This window comes from Mesoplodon bidens (genome assembly GCF_964165515.1).
Source record: "Mesoplodon bidens genome assembly, chromosome: X".
Taxonomy (NCBI): domain Eukaryota; kingdom Metazoa; phylum Chordata; class Mammalia; order Artiodactyla; family Ziphiidae; genus Mesoplodon; species Mesoplodon bidens.
Window position 1 is genome coordinate 82,260,480 of NC_138163.1, and position 17,970 is coordinate 82,278,449.

Here is a 17,970-nt window from a genome sequence, read left to right on the forward strand (position 1 = left end):
CAGTCAGGTCAAGTTGATTAATAGTGTTAAATATCCTTGCTGATTTTCTGTCTACTTCTCCTGTCAGTTATTTGAGAGAGGTTATTGAAATCTTTGACAATAATTATGGATTTGTTCATTACTCCTCATAGTTCTATCAGTTTTTGCTTCTTGTATTTTGAAATTTTGTTATTGGATGCATAAGCATTTAGGATTATGTCCTCATAATGAATTGATTCCTTTATCATCATGAAATAACCTACTACCACTGGTAATAATCTTTGCTCTGAAGTCTATTTTGTCTGCTATTGATATAACCCCTCCAGCTTTCTTTTGATTACCTCTACTATAGTATATATTATCCCATCATTTTCTTTTAACCAATTTTGGCTTTATATTTAAAGTGTGTTTCTTGTAGGTAGCATATAGTTTAAAGTTGCTTTCTTTAATTCAATCTATCTCTGTCTCTTTTTTTTTACATCTTTATTGGAGTATAACTGCTTTAAAATGGTGTGTTACTTTCTGCTTTATAACAAAATTAATCAGCTATACATATACATATATCCCCATATCTCCGCTCTCTTGTGTCTCGCTCCCACCCTCCCTTTCCCACCCCTCTGGGGGTCAGAAAGCACCAAGCTTATCTTCCTGTGCTATGTGGCTGCTTCCCACTAGCTATCTATTTTACATTTGGTAGTGTATATATTGTCCATGCCACTCTCTCACTGCGTACCAGCTTACCCTTCCAAATCCCCATGTCCTCAAGTCCATTCTCTACATCTGCATCTTTATTCCTGTCCTGCCCCTAGGAACTTCGGAATCATTTTTCTTTTTTTTCAGATTCCATATATATGTGTTAGCATACAGTATTTGTTTCCCTTTCTGACTTATTTCACTCTGTATGACAGACTCTAGGTCCATCCACCTCACTACAAATAACTCAATTTCGTTTCTTTTTATGGCTGAGTAATATTCCATTGTATATATGTGCCACATCTTCTTTATCCATTCATCTGTCAGTGGACACTTAGGTTACTTCCATGTCCTAGCTACTGTAGATAGAGCTGCAATGAACATTGTGGTACATGACTGTTTTTGAATTATGGTTTTCTCAGGGTATGTGCCCAGTAGTGGGATTGCTGGTTCATATGGTAGTTCTCATTTTAGTTTTATAAGGAACCTCCATAGTGGCTGTATCAATTTACATTCCCACCAACAGTGCAAGAGGGTTCTCTTTTCTCCACACCCTCTCCAACGTTTACTGTTTGTCGATTTTTTGATGCTGGCCATTCTGACTGCTGTGAGCTGATACCTCATTGTAGTTTTGATTTGCATTTCTCTCATGATTAGTGATGCTGAGCATCCTTTCATGTGTTTCTTGGCAATCTGTATATCTTCTTTGGGGAAATGTCTATTTAGGTCTTCTGCCCATTTTTGAATTGGGTTGTTTGTGTTTTTTTATACTGAGCTGCATTTGCTGCTTGTATATTTTGGAGATTAATCCTTTGTCAGTTGCTTCATTTGCAAACATGTCCTCCCATTCTGAGGGTTCTCTTTCCGTCTTGTTTGTGTTTTCCTTTTTCCTTTGCTATGCAAAAGATTTTAAGTTTCATTAGGTCCCAGTTGTTTATTTTTATTTTTATTTCCATTTCTCTGGGAGGTGGGTCAAAAAGGATCTTACTGTGATTTATGTCAGCGAGTGTTCTTCCTATGTTTTCCTCTAAGAGTTTGAGTGTGTCTGGCCTTACATTTAGGTCTTTAATCCATTTTGAGTTTATTTTTGTGTATGGTGATCCATTTTGAGTTTATTTTTGTGTATGGTGTTAGGGAGTGTTCGAATTTCATTCTTTTACATGTACTGTCCAGTTTTCCCAGCACCACTTATTGAAGAGTCTGTCTTTTCTCCATTGTATATTCTTGCCTCCTTTATCAAAGATAAGGTGACCATATGTATGTGGGTTTACCTCTGGGCTTTCTATCCTGTTCCATTCATCTATGTTTCTGTTTTTGTGCCAGTACCATACTGTCTTGATTATTGTATCCTGGTAGTATTTTCTGAAGTCCAGAGCCTGTCCTCTAGCTCCGTTTTTCTTTCTCAAGATTGCTTTGGCTATTCAGGGTCTTTTCTGTTTCCCTAGAAGTTGTGAAAGTTTTTCTTCTAGTTCTACGAAAACTGCCATTGGTAGTTGGATAGGAATTGCATTCAATCTGTACATTGCTTTGGGTAGTATAGTCATTTTCACAATGTTGATTCTTCCAATCTAAGAACATGGTATTTCTCTCCATCTGTGTGTATCATCTTTAGTATCTTTCATCAGTGTCTTATAGTTTTCTGCATACAGGTCTGTTGTCTCCCTAGGTAGGTTTATTCCTAGGTATTTTATTCTTTTTGTTGCAGTGGTAAATGGGAGTGTTTCCTGAATTTCTCTTTGAGATTTTTCATCCTTAGTGTATAGGAATGCAAGCGATTTCTCTGCATTAATTAATTTTGTGTCCTGCTATTTTACCAAATTAGTTCATAAGCTCTAGTAGTTTTGTGATAGCATCTTTAGGATTCTCTATGTATAGTATCATGTCATCTGCAAACAGTGACAGCTTTACTTCTTCTTTTCCCATTTGGATTCCTTTTATTTCTTTTTCTTCTCTGATTGCTGTGGCTAAAACTTCCAAAACTATGTTGCATAATGATGGTGAGAGTGGACAACCTTTTTTGTTCCTGATCGTAGAGGAAATGGTTTCAGTTTTTCACCATTGAGAACGATGTTGGCTGTGGGTTTGTCATATATGGCCTTTATTATGTTGAGGTAAGTTCACTCTGTGCCTACTTTCTGGAGGGTTTTTATCATAAATGTGTGTTGAATTTTGTCAAAAGCTTTTTCTGCATCTATTGAGATGATCATATGGTTTTTCTCCTTGAATTTGTTAATATGGTTTATCACATTGATTGATTTACATGTATTGAAGAATCCTTGCATTTCTGAGATAAACCCCACTTGATCATGGTGTATGATCCTTTTAATTTGCTGTTGGATTCTTCTTGCAAGTATTTTGTTGAGGATTTTTAAATCTATGTTCATCAGTGATATTGACCCTTAGTTTTCTTTCTTTGTGACATCTTTGCCTGGTTTTGGTATCAGGGTGATGTTGGCCTTGTAGAATGAGTTTGGGAGAGTTCCTCCTTCTGCAGTATTTTGGAAGAGTTTGAGTAGGATAGGTATTGCTCTTCTCTAAATATTTGTCAGAATTCACCTGTGAAGCCATCTGGTCCTGGGCTTTTTATGTTAGAAGATTTTTAATCACAGTCTCAATTTCAGTGCTTGTGTTGGTCTGTTTATATTTCCTGTTTCTTCCTGGTTCAGTCTCGGAAGGTTGTGCATTTCTGAGAATTTGTCCATTTCTTCCAGGTTTCCATTTTATTGGCATATTGTTGCTTGTAGTAGTCTCTCATGATCCTTTGTATTTCTGCAGTGTCAGTTGTTACTTCTTTTTCATTTTTAAATCTATTGATTTGAGTCTTCTCCCTTTTCTTGATGAGTCTGCCTAATAGTTTATCAATTTTGTTTATCTTCTCAGAGAACCAACTTTTAGTTTTATTGATCTTTGCTATCATTTCCTTCATTTCTTCTTCATTTATTTCTGATCTGATCTTTATGATTTATTTCCTTCTGCTAACTTTGGTGTTTTTTTCTTCTTTCTCTAACTGCTTTAGGTGTAAAGTTAGGTTGTTTATATGAGATGTTTCTGGTTTCTTGAGGTAGGATTGTATTGCTGTGAACTTCCCTCTTAGAACTGCTTTTGGTGCATCCCATAGGTTTTGGGTCATCGTGTTTTCATTGTCATTTGTCTTTAGGCATTTTTTCATTTCCTCTTTTATTTCTTCAGTGACCTCCTGGTTATTTAATGGTGTATTTTTTAGTTTCCATATGTTTGTATTTTTTTTTACAGATTTTTTCCTGTAATTGATATCTAGTTTCATAGCTCTGTGGTCAGAAAAGATACTTGATACAATTTCAGTTTTCTTAAATTGAGCAAGGCTTGATTTGTGACCCACAATATGATCTGTCCTGGAGAATGTTGCATGAGCACTTGAGAAGAAAATGTATTCTGTTGTTTTTGGATGCAATAATGCTGTAAATATCAGTTAAGTCCATCTTGTTTAATATATTATTTAAAGCTTGTGTTTCCTTATTTATTTTCATTTTGGATGATCTGTCCATTGGCGAAAGTGGTGTGTTAAAGTCCCCTGCTATGACTGTGTTACTGTCGATTTCCCCTTTTATGGCTGTTAGCATTTGCTGTTAGGAGCATAAATATTTACAATTGTTATATGTTCTTCTTGGATTGATCCCTTGATCATTATGTAGCGTCCTTCTTTGTCTCTTTTTATAGTCTTTATTTTAAAGTCTATGTTGTCTGATATGAGAATTGCTACTCCAGCTTTCTTTTTTTTGTGTGTGTGGTATGCGGGCCTCTCACTGCCATGGCCTTTTCCATCGCGGGGCACAGGCTCAGCGGCCATGGCTCACGGGCCCAGCTGCTCCACGGCACGTGGGATCCTCCCGGACTGGGGCACAAACCCATGTCCCCTGCATCGGCAGGCAGACTCTCAGCCACTGTGCCACCAGGGAAGCCCCCAGCTTTCTTTTGATTTCCAATTGTGTGGAGTATCTTTTTCCACCCCCTCACTTTCAGTCTGTACCTGTCCCTAGGTCTAAAGTGGGTCTCTTGTAGACAGCATATATATGGGTCTTATTTTTTTATCCATTCATCCAGGGCTTCCCTGGTGGCGCAGTGGTTGGAAGTCCGCCTGCCGATGCAGGGGACATGGGTTCGTGCCCCGGTCTGGGAGGATCCCACATGCCGCGGAGCGGTTGAGCCTGTGAGCCATGGCCACTGAGCCTGAGGTCCGGAGCCTGTGCTCCGCAATGGGAGAGGCCACAGCGGTGAGAGGCCCGCGTACCGCAAAAAAAAAAAAAAAGACTTCTTGACAGTTCAGCAATTTAGATGATTTTATGAAAATTAATTAATATTTTAAAGATATTAATACTCTTAAATTCCAAAGTCATTGGGATATAATTAACCATAGATAGCTATTATCTTTGATAAGAGTATCTCATTTTTTAATTGTTTCCTTGTTTTTCAGCTTTGCAGGCAATTACTCCTTCAGAGAATTTATTAAGAGCTGAAGAACAAGAAGAGAATGATGTACTTAAAAATAGACGTTTAGTTGTCACGCTCCTCAGTTCAGCTGCTGAGTTTGCTCTACAGGTAATTCTTATGTACCCATCTGTGAGATTTTTACTTCTTTTCCATTTTCAGAGACAATTAGAATGGAATCATCATCAGTTAGGCGCAGGAGAGGCCTTTCTTTACCCTCTATTTTGCCTCGTTATTTTCACACCAAGCTTTGTTGCAGAATTGCTTTATTTCTCTCCATTGCTTTATGATGTAGAGAAAAGTAAATAAAACAAAGTGAGGTAATAGTTTTGAGCTTAAAACAACAGAAAAAATAAGCATAACAAAACATTAACTTTTATTAGAAACTTGAGATTTAAAGTACTATACCATGCAAAAAAATAGTCATCTATTTGGAAACTTATCTTTCTCATTAGTTTGCAAAAAAAAAAAAAACCAGTTTAAATCTTAATGGACCTTTTTAGTTTGTAACCAGAAAGCGACTTTAGTTTAGAGGTAATAAATACTTGCACCTCCTTTGTTTACTTGCAAAATTCTGGTCTTAGTAATATACAGGATTAGGAAAAGCATTGTAGCAACTGTGTAGCTCTTGGACTAGGTGATAGACCGGGTTTGAATTCTGGTTCTGCCACTTAAGTGCTTCCCTTCTTTGAATCTTAATTTCATCATTTGTAAAATAAACATAATACCTAACTCCAGTGTTATTGTGAAAATTAACTAAGAGTATGGCTGAAAATGTGATTTGTAATGAAAGAAGCTTGATCTACACATATAGTGTTTCTGTTCTTATTAATGATATACAATCTGGCCACAGCCGTCTCTTCTACTTTATCTCATATTACTCCCCTGTAGCATCATTATAGTGATATAAGCCACCGTTACGTTAGGCACAGGATCTAGAATGGTGGAGGCACAGGCCCTCTATAACTCCAAGCAAATACAGTGTCTCTCAAACAGGCCAGTCACATTCCTTTTTCTGTGTCTGGTTTATACCATCCCATCTTTTAAGAAATGTTCTTATTTAAATGCCACCTTTTCAAAGTCCAACTTAAGATTTCCTTCCGCTGTAGAGACTTCCCAAATCAATTCCAGTCCTCATTGCTCTCTTTCTACTCTAAGTTTCAGTAATTTTTAACGTGTATGCTAGTTATTTGGTCTGTATCCTATATACTGCCTTATGTTGCTAATGCATGGATTTGTCTGTCTAACTTGACTATAAGATCCTTCAGGGCCATATTTCTAGTACCTAGCCCAATATCTTGCCCAAAGTAGTAGCTGAATACAGTTTTGAATGATATGTGTTTTGATGTTAATGAATAGGATAATAGACGTCCTGGCAGAGGAAAAATATTTGGCAGATGTAGATACATGATGTGCTTGTGCAGGAAATGAGAGAAAAATCTATAATGGGGAACCCAAAGGCAAATATCTTTTTAAAGGAAGGTTTATAAAGTTACATTTGATGGAAATCAGAAGAAAGCCAATGGGAGAATTATGGAACTATATTTCTGAAAAGGAAAATCATTTTAATAGAGGAGAAAGAATCAGAAAAAAAAAGCCTCAAGTAGTTTGAATTAGAAGATGGAAGGAAGGATGGATGAGCCAAATGCAGGAAACTGAATATATCTCTACAAAAGAACAAGGGTGGAATCCAGTTTTTACTTACTGCAATTGCTTTGCAAAAGGCTTTCAAGTGCTAGTGAGACTATCATTCATTCAGCAAATATTTATTGAGCACCTGCTAAGTGCCAGGCACTGTTCTAGTCTCTTGGGATAAATTAGTATAGAAAACAGTGATACACCTTCTTGGAGCTAACATTCAAGCAGGAGGAGAGAAGATAATAATAAGCATAATAAATAAGAAATTATATAATATGTTAGAAGTTGATAGTAATATAGAAGAATAGAGCAGGATAACAAGGATCAGGGATGGGAGTGGTCTGGGATTTGTGTGAGTTATTTTTTTTAATAGGGTGGTGAGGAGAGGTCTCATCGAGGAGATGACATTTGTACAAAGACTTGAAATTGTTGAGGGAGTTAGCCCTGTAGATATATGGGGGGAGTGAAGAGGAAGAGTATTAAAGGCAGAGGTAACAGCCAATACAAAGGCCCTAAGGTATATGTCAAGGAAGCCAGCATAGCTAGAGTGAATAAAGGGTGGGATTAGTGAGAGATGAAGTCGGAGAGGTGATAGCCCGGATTATGTAGATCCTTGTAGACCAGTGAAAGGACTTTGACTTTTACTCTGAATGACATGGGGAACCATTGGAAGGTTTTTAACAGAGCAGTGACATGATTTGAGTTCCATTTTGACAGAAATACTCTTGGCTGTTATATTGAGAATAGACCATAAAAGAACCAAGCAAGGAGACCTGTTAGGAAGTTTTCAGAGTAATCCAGGGAAAAGATTAAGGTGACTCAGATAAGGGAGATAACAGTGGAGGTAAATTATAACAGAATTTGCTGACAGATTGGATTAAGGGTATAAGAGAAAGAGACTGAGTCATCAAATGGAGTTGCCATCAGTTGAACTAGGAAAGGCTGCAAATAGAGTATGGTTGGGGGGAAAATCAGGAGTTCAGTTTGGACATGATGCATTTGAGATGTCTATTAGACTATCCAGGTAAAGATCTGAATAGTCAGTTGTATATATGACTCTAGAGTTGTGAAAGAGGTTTGGGCTGAAGATAAAAGTTTAATAAGAGTCATTAATATATAGATGGTATATAAAGCTATGAGACTGGGGTGCCATCACCAAGGGAGTGAGTATATATGCAGTAGAGAAGAGGACCAGAGACTGAGCCTGAAACCCTCAAACATTAATGGTTTGGAGAAAAGAAGAGGAACCAGTAAAGGATAATGAAAGGGAGTAATCCATGAGGTAGGAGAAAACAAGGATGATGTGGTATCTTGGAAGCCAAATGTGTTTCAAGGAGGAAAGAGTGATCAACTATGTTGAATGTTGCTGATAGGTCAAATACAGTGAGGACTGAGAACTGACCATTGGAATTTATAATATGGAGGTCATCAGTGAGTTTGACAAGAGCAGTTTTGTTAGAGGTAGGACAATCACCTGATTAGGCTCAAGAGAGAATTGAAGGAAAAGAATTGGATACAATAAGTATAGACAATTCTTTAGAAGAGTTTACTACAAAGGGAAGAAAAGAAGTTGGGCAAGAAAACAAAATTTGTTTTAAAGTTGGGCAGTAGTTGGTGAGAGAAGTAGGATCAAGAGGTTTGTTTGTTTACTTGAAATGGGATGAGTGAGAATGTTTATTGCTAATAGGAATGACCCAGTTAAGAGAACAAAAATTGACAATGTGAGAGAGAAAAATGAAAATTGTTAGAGTAATGTCATTAAATGGGCAAGAGGTGATGGATGCAAGTGTATAAGTTTAGGGTTTGGCTCTAGGAAGAAACATGGATAGTTCATTTATGATAGCAGTTGAGAAGGCAGAGTATGTGGTGTGTTTCCTGGTGTGTGAATAGATGTGGTAGTGGGAATCTGTGGAAGTTCTCTTTCTGACTGCTTCAATTTTCTCAGTGAAGTAGAAAACAAGGTCATCACCTGAGAGTGAGAATAGGAGAGGAGGTGTTGGGTGTTGAGAAAAGAGGATAAGATATCAACTAATCATCCAGAAAATCAAGAAAGTGAATGGCAAGGGTAGTGTGGTATGCTTGCCTTGTAGCAGTAAGGTCCATTTGATGAAGTTTTAAAAACAAAACAAAAGGTTGTACAGGTTTTTACCCAGCTACTTTCAGCTGCATGGATGCAGGCACAAAAGTCACTAGAAAGTTGAATTTAACCAGGCTCATGGTTTTGCCAGATGAATACAATGAAGCAAAAGAGGGGCAGGAAAATCAAGGAACAAGGGAGTGATTATAATTAATCCCCATGGAATTTAAACTGGATACCGAGGAGGACTTTAAGGGGATGAGGGATGGTGAAATATTAGTAGTATCAATGTATTGGAGATCTTAATGCATTTGAAGGATTGCTTGAGTGGTAGAGGGAGTGAATTAGAAAGGTAGGAGATGGTAGAATACATGAAATAGAGCAGGGTACAAGACTAGAGTGAGGGAGTGAGGCACCTAGAATTGGTCCATGCACAACCCTGAGAATGAGTGTATCCATAAATTGTGTACCCTAGGAGCCTCACTTGCATCACCTGGCTTTTAGTGATGACAGTGTCTAGTGAATGGACTGTACTAGTGAATGGCTAATATAATTGGCAGAGTGGAATTCAAGGAAATAAGAGACTAGGATATTAAAAGGATCATCAATCTGTATAATGAAAATGCCAAAAATTGACAGGAGTATATTTTGGAAAAAATAACTGTGAGTAGTAGATAAATCATTAAGAAGTGAGAAGAAATGGTCTGAGAGCAGTTCACCGTAACAGTGAAGGATAATGGGTGATACAGTCTGGTGACAGGAAATTCAAAGCTGGGGGTTTTAGGGAGCAAGAGGGAGAATAATTTTAAAACAGCAATGAAGAGCAAAAATGATGCCTACACCATCTCCAGGTCTAGGGAGATGAAAGAAAAACAGCCACTACTTGAGAGGGCTTCACTGGAAGCAGTGTCCTTGGAGAAACCTAGATTTCCATTAGAGAAAGATTGTAGAGGGAACTTTCTGGGAAGAGGTTGCTCATAGAGGAGACTTTACAGATAATGGACTGAATTTCAGAAAGCATAGTGGAAGGTTTGGAGGAGTTGGGGAGAAATGAGAAAAGAGGACAAAAGGGATTTACATAGCCTTATGTGGATTAAGGTGCTGGAAATGAGGGTGGCCTCAGAGTCCAGGGTTCTTTTGGCTACTGCTGACAAACAGGAATAAAGAGCACAGTAAGATTAGTCCTAGTGAATTCAAGGCAGTGTTGGCAAGGCTATGAGTGTTTGTGGATAGGGAGGAGTGGCTTTCTGGGGCCAATATGAACCTGTTCCATTTTTGTCAATGAGTTGTATCTTCATTCTACCATCTTGCAGTAGCTCTTTTGAGAATACAAAACAAACAAGTTCAGATTTTGTCTTCCCCTTAATGGACAGGAATATAGATAACATTTTGTAAGTATCACTTTGAGATGTAATTTAACATATTATATTTGTCCTTTTTAGAATGAACAGCAAATCGTGGCAGGAAAAGTTTTGGAATATTTAGCTCAATGTTCAAAAGACGGACAACAAGTCGTTACAGCTTTAAAGTAAGTAATCCACATCCTGTGGATGTGAAAGGATCTCCTCTGTACATGTTACTCTTGGTCTATAAACTTTGCCAAAACAGTACTGATGGGATCAAGCTGAGTCAATGCCTACAATACCAAGTGGGTTTTTTTCCAGCTTTATTGAGATGTAAATGACAAATGGTGGCATTGTGTAAGTTAAGGTATGTAACCTGGTGATTTAATACACATTCGTATTATGAAATGGTTAGCACAGTAAGATTAGTTAATACATCCATCACCTCACAAAATTACACACTGTGTGTGGTGAGAACATTTAAGATTGACTCTCTTAGCAACTTTCAAGTGTATAATACAGTATGGTTAACTATAGTCACCATGCTGTACATTAGATCTTTGGAATGTATTCATCTTATAACTGGAAGTTTATACCCTTTGACCAACATCTCCCCATTTTCTCCACCCACAGGCCCTGGCAAACATCATTCTACTCTATTTCTATGTGTTTGGATTTTCTTTCTTTCTTTCTTTCTTTTTTTTTCTTTTGTTTTTTTTTCTAGAGATTCCACATATAAGTGAGACAATACAGTTTTTGTCTTTCTCTGTCTGACTTATTTCACTTAGTACAATGCCTTCAAGTTCCATCTGTGTTGTCACAAAAGGCAGGATTTTCTTCTTTTATTTGGTTGAATAATATTCCTGTTTGTGTGTGTGTACATATACCACATTTTCTTTATTCCTCCACTGATGGACACTTAGGTTGTTTCCATGTCTTGGCTATTGTGGATAATGCTACAGTGAACATGGGGGTGCAGCTATCTCTTCAAGATAGTGATTTCCTTTCCTTTGGATATATACCCAGAAGTGGGATTGCTAGATTGTATAGTAGTTTTATCTTTACTTTTTAAGGAACCTCCATGCTGTTTTCCACAGTGGCTGTACCAGTTCGCATTCCCATCAACAACGCACTAGGGCTCCCTTTTCTCTACAGCACTTGTTATGTCTCATCTTTTTGATAATAGCCATTCTAACAGGTGTGAGGTGATATTCCATTGGGGTTTTGATTTGCATTTCCCTGATGATTAGTAATGTTCAGCATCTTTTCATGTACCTGTTGGCCATTTGGATGTCTTCTTTGGTAAAATATTCAGGGGCTCTGCCCATTTTTTAATAAGATTATTTGTTTTTTGCTGTGGAGTTGTAGGAGTTCCTTATATATTTTGGATATTAACCCCTTATCAGATATATTGTTTGCAGACATTTTCTCCCATTCCATAGGTTGCCTTTTCATTTTTTTGATAGTTTCCTTTGCTGTGCAGAAGCTTTTTACTTTGATGTAGCCCCACTTATTCATTTTTGCTTTTGTTGCTTGTGCTTTGGGTGTCACATCCAAAAAATCATTGTCAAAGAGCTTTTTCCCTGTGTTTTCTTCTAGGACTTCTATGATTTCAAGTTTTATATTTAAGTCTTTAATCCATTTTGAGTTAATTTTTCTGAATAGTGAAAGATAGGGGTCCAATTTCATTCTTTGGTATGTGGATATCCAGTTTTCCCAGTACCACTTATTGAAAAGGTTATCTTTCCTCCATTAAATATTCTTGTCTCCCTTGTCAAATGTTAGTTGACAGTATATATATGGGTTTATTTCTGGGCTCTCTGTTCTGTTCTGTCAGTCTATGTGACTACTTTTATGCCAATACCATGCTGTTCTGATTACTATAGCTTTGTAGTATAGTTTGAAAACAAGAAATGTGATGGCTCTAGCTTTGTTCTTTTTCAAGCTTGCTTTTGTTGTTCAGGGTCTTTTGTGGTTCCATTTGAATTTTAGGATTTTTTTTTCTATTTATGTGAAAAATGCTATTGGAAATTTGATAGGGATTCTTAAGGTAAGAAAAGATATCAGTTGAAACTGATCTTTCCCTTTCTCTGTTTGTATGAAGGAAAATGGTTTATCAAAAGGGAAATTTTACATACAATAATGAGACAGAGGAGGGTGGGGTTAGGACATAGTAACTCCTAATGATGTAACTGAGAATATGCCAGTGGGAAAAATAAACCAGGAGGGTTCTATAGTGATTCTCCCATTGGTCAACTATACTTGAGGCCACACTTCTGGAGGGAAATGGAGTCACAGATATAAAAGTATCAGAAGGAGTCTTGAGATACATACGTTTAGTCAGATAAATATCTAAAATTATTCTGGATGATTGATGGTGTTTTTTTCTTTTTAAAGATTTTTAGGATTTGAAACTTTACAAACTACCTTATTTTGTCAGTTTGTCATCATGCCGCCAGATCCCTTCAAAAAATATTCATCCTAGTTTATGTGGAACCCAAAGGCCAGTTCCAGGTTCCTTTATAGAAAGAAAAATATAAAAGACTTGTACACTATATCTGATGTTCTGGCAGGTGATTTGGGGCAATTATATAAACTGTGGAACTATTTAAGAATTTGTCATAAGCAACACTTTCGTTTTAAAATTATTTTATTAAATTACTCTTCCAAAATTACAAAGTTGGTATGTTTTCATTGCAACCATTAAGACATACAAAGACCTATAAATAAAATAATCTCCTTTTTTACCTCTCTTTTCTCACTTCTGCCTCCTGGGCTAATCAAGATTAATAACTTGGTATATATTCTTTCACATATTTCTTCCTAAGCATCACTTTTTATATTTATCATACAGGTGTTTGCTTCGTCTTGTTTTTCCACAAGTTTCTCAAATGCCAGAATCTGAAAACAAGTAAGTTATAATTCAACAGAAATGATGTATTCACCGTTAGAAAAAATATAACAACTTTCACTAGAAACCTTGTATTGAGAGATATATAGTATACTGGGTAAGGTCAATATAGGCTCTGGGGCCAGTCTTCCTGGGTTCATATTTTGGCTCTGCCACTTACTAGATATGTAACCTGGGCTCTGGTTCCAGATCTGTAAAATGGGTATAATAATAGTACCTACCTTATGAGGTTGCTGTGATGACCTGAGGAATAAATACGTGTAAAACACTTAGAATAGTACCAGGCATTTACCACGCCCTCAATAATGTTCATTATGATTTCATTATGATATTGTGTGTGTTTCCCCCTTTCTTAACAGGAGACTTAAATATAGACATAGCTCTTAGCTCTTACTTTCCCACAGAAACATAAATAACTGGGTTGGCTTGTTGATTCTGATTCTATATCAGCTCATCTGGGAGTATTCAAATATCTTTCTGCTCACAGTTTCTATGGCATAAGATATAAAGAACTTAACAATTCATGGGAGAATCGGGTCACCCATATTTCATTCACAAAATTCACTTCCTCCTAATGATTTAAAAGAAAACTCTATTCAAGGTCTTGACTAGGGATAACTTTCAGAGAAATACCACCTATCTCTATTTTCTCTACTTGGACAAAAACTCTGTAATAGTGTATCACTACTTCATTTTTGCTTTGTATATTTATACCTGGAGGCAATATATTTTTTTAGCTAAATTCTTTGGGAACTATCTATGACTGAGAAAATATTAGATTGATGACATAACTTTTTTCATAATACAAATTTTACCCAGACATATATGGTAAGTTTTGCCCCTTCTTTACAGGCTCTATGAATCCATTTGAAGGGCACTCAAACTAACTAAAAAAAAAAAAGCCATATTGAGATAATTGAAAACTTGAGTAATGACCAAATATTTGATATTAAGAAATTATTAACTTTTAGGCATATAATGGTAGTATAGCTATGTTTTTAAAAGGATCCTTATATCTTACAGATACATCCTAAAATATTTATGGATGAAATGATGTGATGTCTGGAATTTGCTTCTACAAACAATAAATGCTTGAGAGGGTTTGGAGAAAAGGGAACTCTCTTGCACTGTTGGTGGGAATGTAAATTGATACAACCACTATGGAGAACAGTATGGGTGTTCCTTAAACTAAAAATAGAACTACCATATAACCCAGCAATCCCACTACTGGGCATATACACTGAGAAAACCATAATTCAGAAAGGTCATGCACCAAAATGTTCATTGCAGCTCTATTTACAATAGTCAGGACATGGAAGCAACCTAAGTGTCCATCAACAGATAATGGATAAAAAAGATGTGGCACATACATACAATGGAATATTACTCAGCCATAAAAAGAAACAAAATTGAGTTATTTGTAGTGAGGTGGATGGACTTTGAGTCTGTCATACAGAGTGAAGTAAGTCAGAGAGAGAAAAACAAATACTGTATGCTAACACACATATATGGAATATTTTTTTTAAAAAAGTTCTTAAGAACCTAGGGGCAAGACGGGAATAAAGACACAGACCTACTAGAGAATGGACTTGAGGATACGGGGAGGGGGAAGGGTAAGCTGGGACAAAGAGAGAGAGTGGCATGGACATATATACACTACCAAACGTAAAATAGATAGCTAGTGGGAAGCAGCCGCATAGCACAGGGAGATCAGCTCGGTGCTTTGTGACCACCTAGAGGGGTGGGATAGGGAGAGTGGGAGGGAAGGAGAGGCAAGAGGGAAGAGATTTGGGGACATATGTATATGTATAACTGATTCACTTTGTTATAAAGCAGAAACTAACACACCATTGTAAAGCAATTATACTCCAATAAAGATGTTAAAAAATAATAATATGGGAGAAGAGGGGGTAGGTGGAGGTATCATTAAAATAAGATTGATGATGAGTTAATAATTATTGAAGCTGGGCCATGCATACATGGGGATTCATTCATCTGTTAAATTTAAGCATCTTTGAAATTTTCAACAATAAAAAGTTAAAAAATGAAATAAACTCAGAGACTAAATCTTGATAGCTAATAGATTGAAAGAGCTCCTCAAAGGCTAGGACTATGTGTATTTATCTCTGTATCTCTGGAACCTAGGACAGTATCTAACACATAATAGCCACTCAATTTATTTAAATGGCTGAATATCAGTTCTTTACAAGAAGATCTTATATTGGATTTAAAAGGTGCTTCATATTCCATGTAATTGTGATGCACAGTCAAATCCCACTCATTAAAACTAATTTAAAGATGGGGAAAAGGAAAGGGATCTTGTTCAAATTAATGACAAACTTTAATTACAGAATATTTTATAAATATACCTTTATTGTTCTCAAGTAAATATAGTAATAAAGCACATTTACTAGCAGTGTTTTCAAGTAGAGGTCAGGACCTGATTTAACAAATAGATTAGACTAACTTATAAAAGAAAAAAAAAGCCTAATTCAATGGGAACAGTCAGAGAATTGAGTTCTAGTTTCAGCTGTTTCACTAACTTCTGATTTACCTTAGACAATAACAACTTATTTAACTTCTCTAAGCTTTATTTTCTTCACCTATTAGATAAAAGAAGGTGAACTGGAAAATTTCTAAAGTTCTGTCCTCTTCTAAAAATCTTATGTTTTTGAATTACAGTATCTACCTAAGTATTAACAATTTGTGTGCTGCAATTTTTGAAAGCAGTTTGTCTCAAGTAGATTATACATCCCTTTCCATGTCCTCATTCTTATTTGTACTATTTATTTGCATTAATGGACCCTCCCTAGATTATTTTATATAGTCACTGAATTAAATAGTGAAGTCAACTTTAGCTCAGCTGAAATTCAGATTAATAAAATTTACTGTTAGAAGTTACTTTATATAAAGCAGATGTTTAATGTTTATCCCTAAAAAAGCTGCTACTTTTCCTGAAGCACAGTCTGTATTGTATAATACTAGACATTCTCCTGATAAGGCCAGTCTTGTAGTGTGTTCTACCCTACTTACTATAAACTTCCTTAGTTGAGTTTGCCGATACTTCCATATTCAATCCTTTGTTTAAGCATAGTGGGATGTTTTTCTCTGTTAAAATGTATATTCCCCCTAAAGAAGCTTAACAAAGGGTCAAGAGACCTAGGTAGTAGCAGTCTTGACATTGTCATTGCATAACCTTAGACAGATCATCCCGCATTTCCAGATCTGTTTCCTCATCTGTAAAATGAAGGGTATGGATAAGTGGTTTTTAAACTATATTCCTTAGAAACCTGGAAATTCTGTGGTACTGCCTCAGGGGCTTCCAGGAAGCTGAGGCTCTAGGCCTCCACCTACCACTGGTTCAACCAGAGCAGGTACACTTTTGTCTCTTCTTGTATATTAGACTTTTATAAAATTTTATTTGAAACACAGGTTCCAGTTCCCCCTCTTGAAAAAAAACCAAAGCTTGAAAACCACAGAGATCACTACCTGCTCTCAAATTCTGTGACCCTGTAATATAAAACCTTATCAGTCATTGAAATCCTTTGCTTGAGAGTAGGTGTAGAAGGGGAAGAGAGAAAAAAAATATGAGGACATTGGAGATGAGGAACAGTATCCTATAATGAGGAAAAACAGTGTTGAAATGATAGGTTGGAGCCTTGAACAACAAACTTCACAATTTTACATTTTCCTTGAGCTGCTCTCAGGCAAATATAGAGTCTCTTTTTGGTACTTTTCTGTAGTAAAGCTTTGGAACAGTATGAAAATACTCTTTTCTTTATTTTTTAGAAAGAAAGAAATGGATAGACTTTTGACTTGCTTGAATACAGGTAAATATCTCCTTGGTTATTTTCACTCCTTCATTTTGCCTCTATCCTCTATTAAATTCTCCAATTACATTGAGCACACTGACTCGGGCTTCGTGTTTGAGTTAAGCTTCATGCTTTTACTAACACTTGTCACAGCAGTATACCTGTTTATTTATTCACAAGCAGAGAAAAGTTTGTCATCATTAGCATTCATCTCCAAATGTGATTTCACCTCTGTTTTTATTCCAGTTTTTTAAAAGACATTCCCCTTCCTTCCTTCCTTCCTTCCTCCCTCCCTCCCTCTCTCCCTCCCTCCCTCTCTCTCTCTCTCTCCCTCCCTCCTTCCCTTCCATGTCTATTGCCACTTGGTCCTAACCTAGAAATTGAACAGGTGAAAAAGGGTCAAGACAAATAAAAATATTCTGAGCTCTGCTAATTTTCATGTTCTCTGAATCAAATTCAGATTGTTTACTCTGTTGTTTTGAAGCTGTCCATCTGTCTATCCAAGTCTGTGTCATCTCCTCTATCTACTAATTCCTCCCTATCCACTTCATTCAGCTAACTTCCTAGCTACATTGCATTCCTTTTTCCAACTCCATGCTTTCTTTCTTAGTGTCCCTTTTGCCTAATAGGTCTTCCAATTTCTACTGCCCGTGTACCTATTTCCTTATGTCTAAAACACACCAAAAACTCCATATCTTAGAAATTCTGTTCCATTTATTGCAGTAGTTCAATTTTATACCTCAAATACCTGTCAACAGGGTGTAAATGTAGCAAAGTGGTTTAGAAACCACAGCTTTTCAAAAGAGAAAACGTTTTCTGTTGGCATTCTTATCTCTCAGAAGGGCACATGAGTATGTAATAAATGCTTTCTGATGATGACGGCACATTCTGGTTCCATACTGTGCTTGCTGTAGGAGCACAGTAAATATTATGCCAACCTATCAATACTCTTCCAATCCTCAATCTCCTTTTCAGTGTTTTAAATGATTATTCCTCTTCTTTGTTTCCTTACACGTAAATCATATCTTTCTACCTCAGGTGGTGAATGATTGC

At 36.6% G+C, this 17,970-nt stretch overlaps 1 protein-coding gene across 1 annotated transcript in view; it reads left to right on the forward strand.

Moving 5' to 3' along the window:
* The window catches only part of TEX11 (testis expressed 11), a 150,658-nt gene that overhangs the window by 46,318 nt on the left and 86,370 nt on the right, over positions 1-17,970 (forward strand). Inside the window, exons 3-6 of the mRNA XM_081223067.1 lie at positions 5,123-5,247; positions 10,294-10,379; positions 13,049-13,105; positions 16,895-16,935. Coding sequence (XP_081079193.1) covers positions 5,123-5,247; positions 10,294-10,379; positions 13,049-13,105; positions 16,895-16,935 — 309 coding nt within the window. The remainder of the gene's footprint in view (positions 1-5,122; positions 5,248-10,293; positions 10,380-13,048; positions 13,106-16,894; positions 16,936-17,970) is intronic.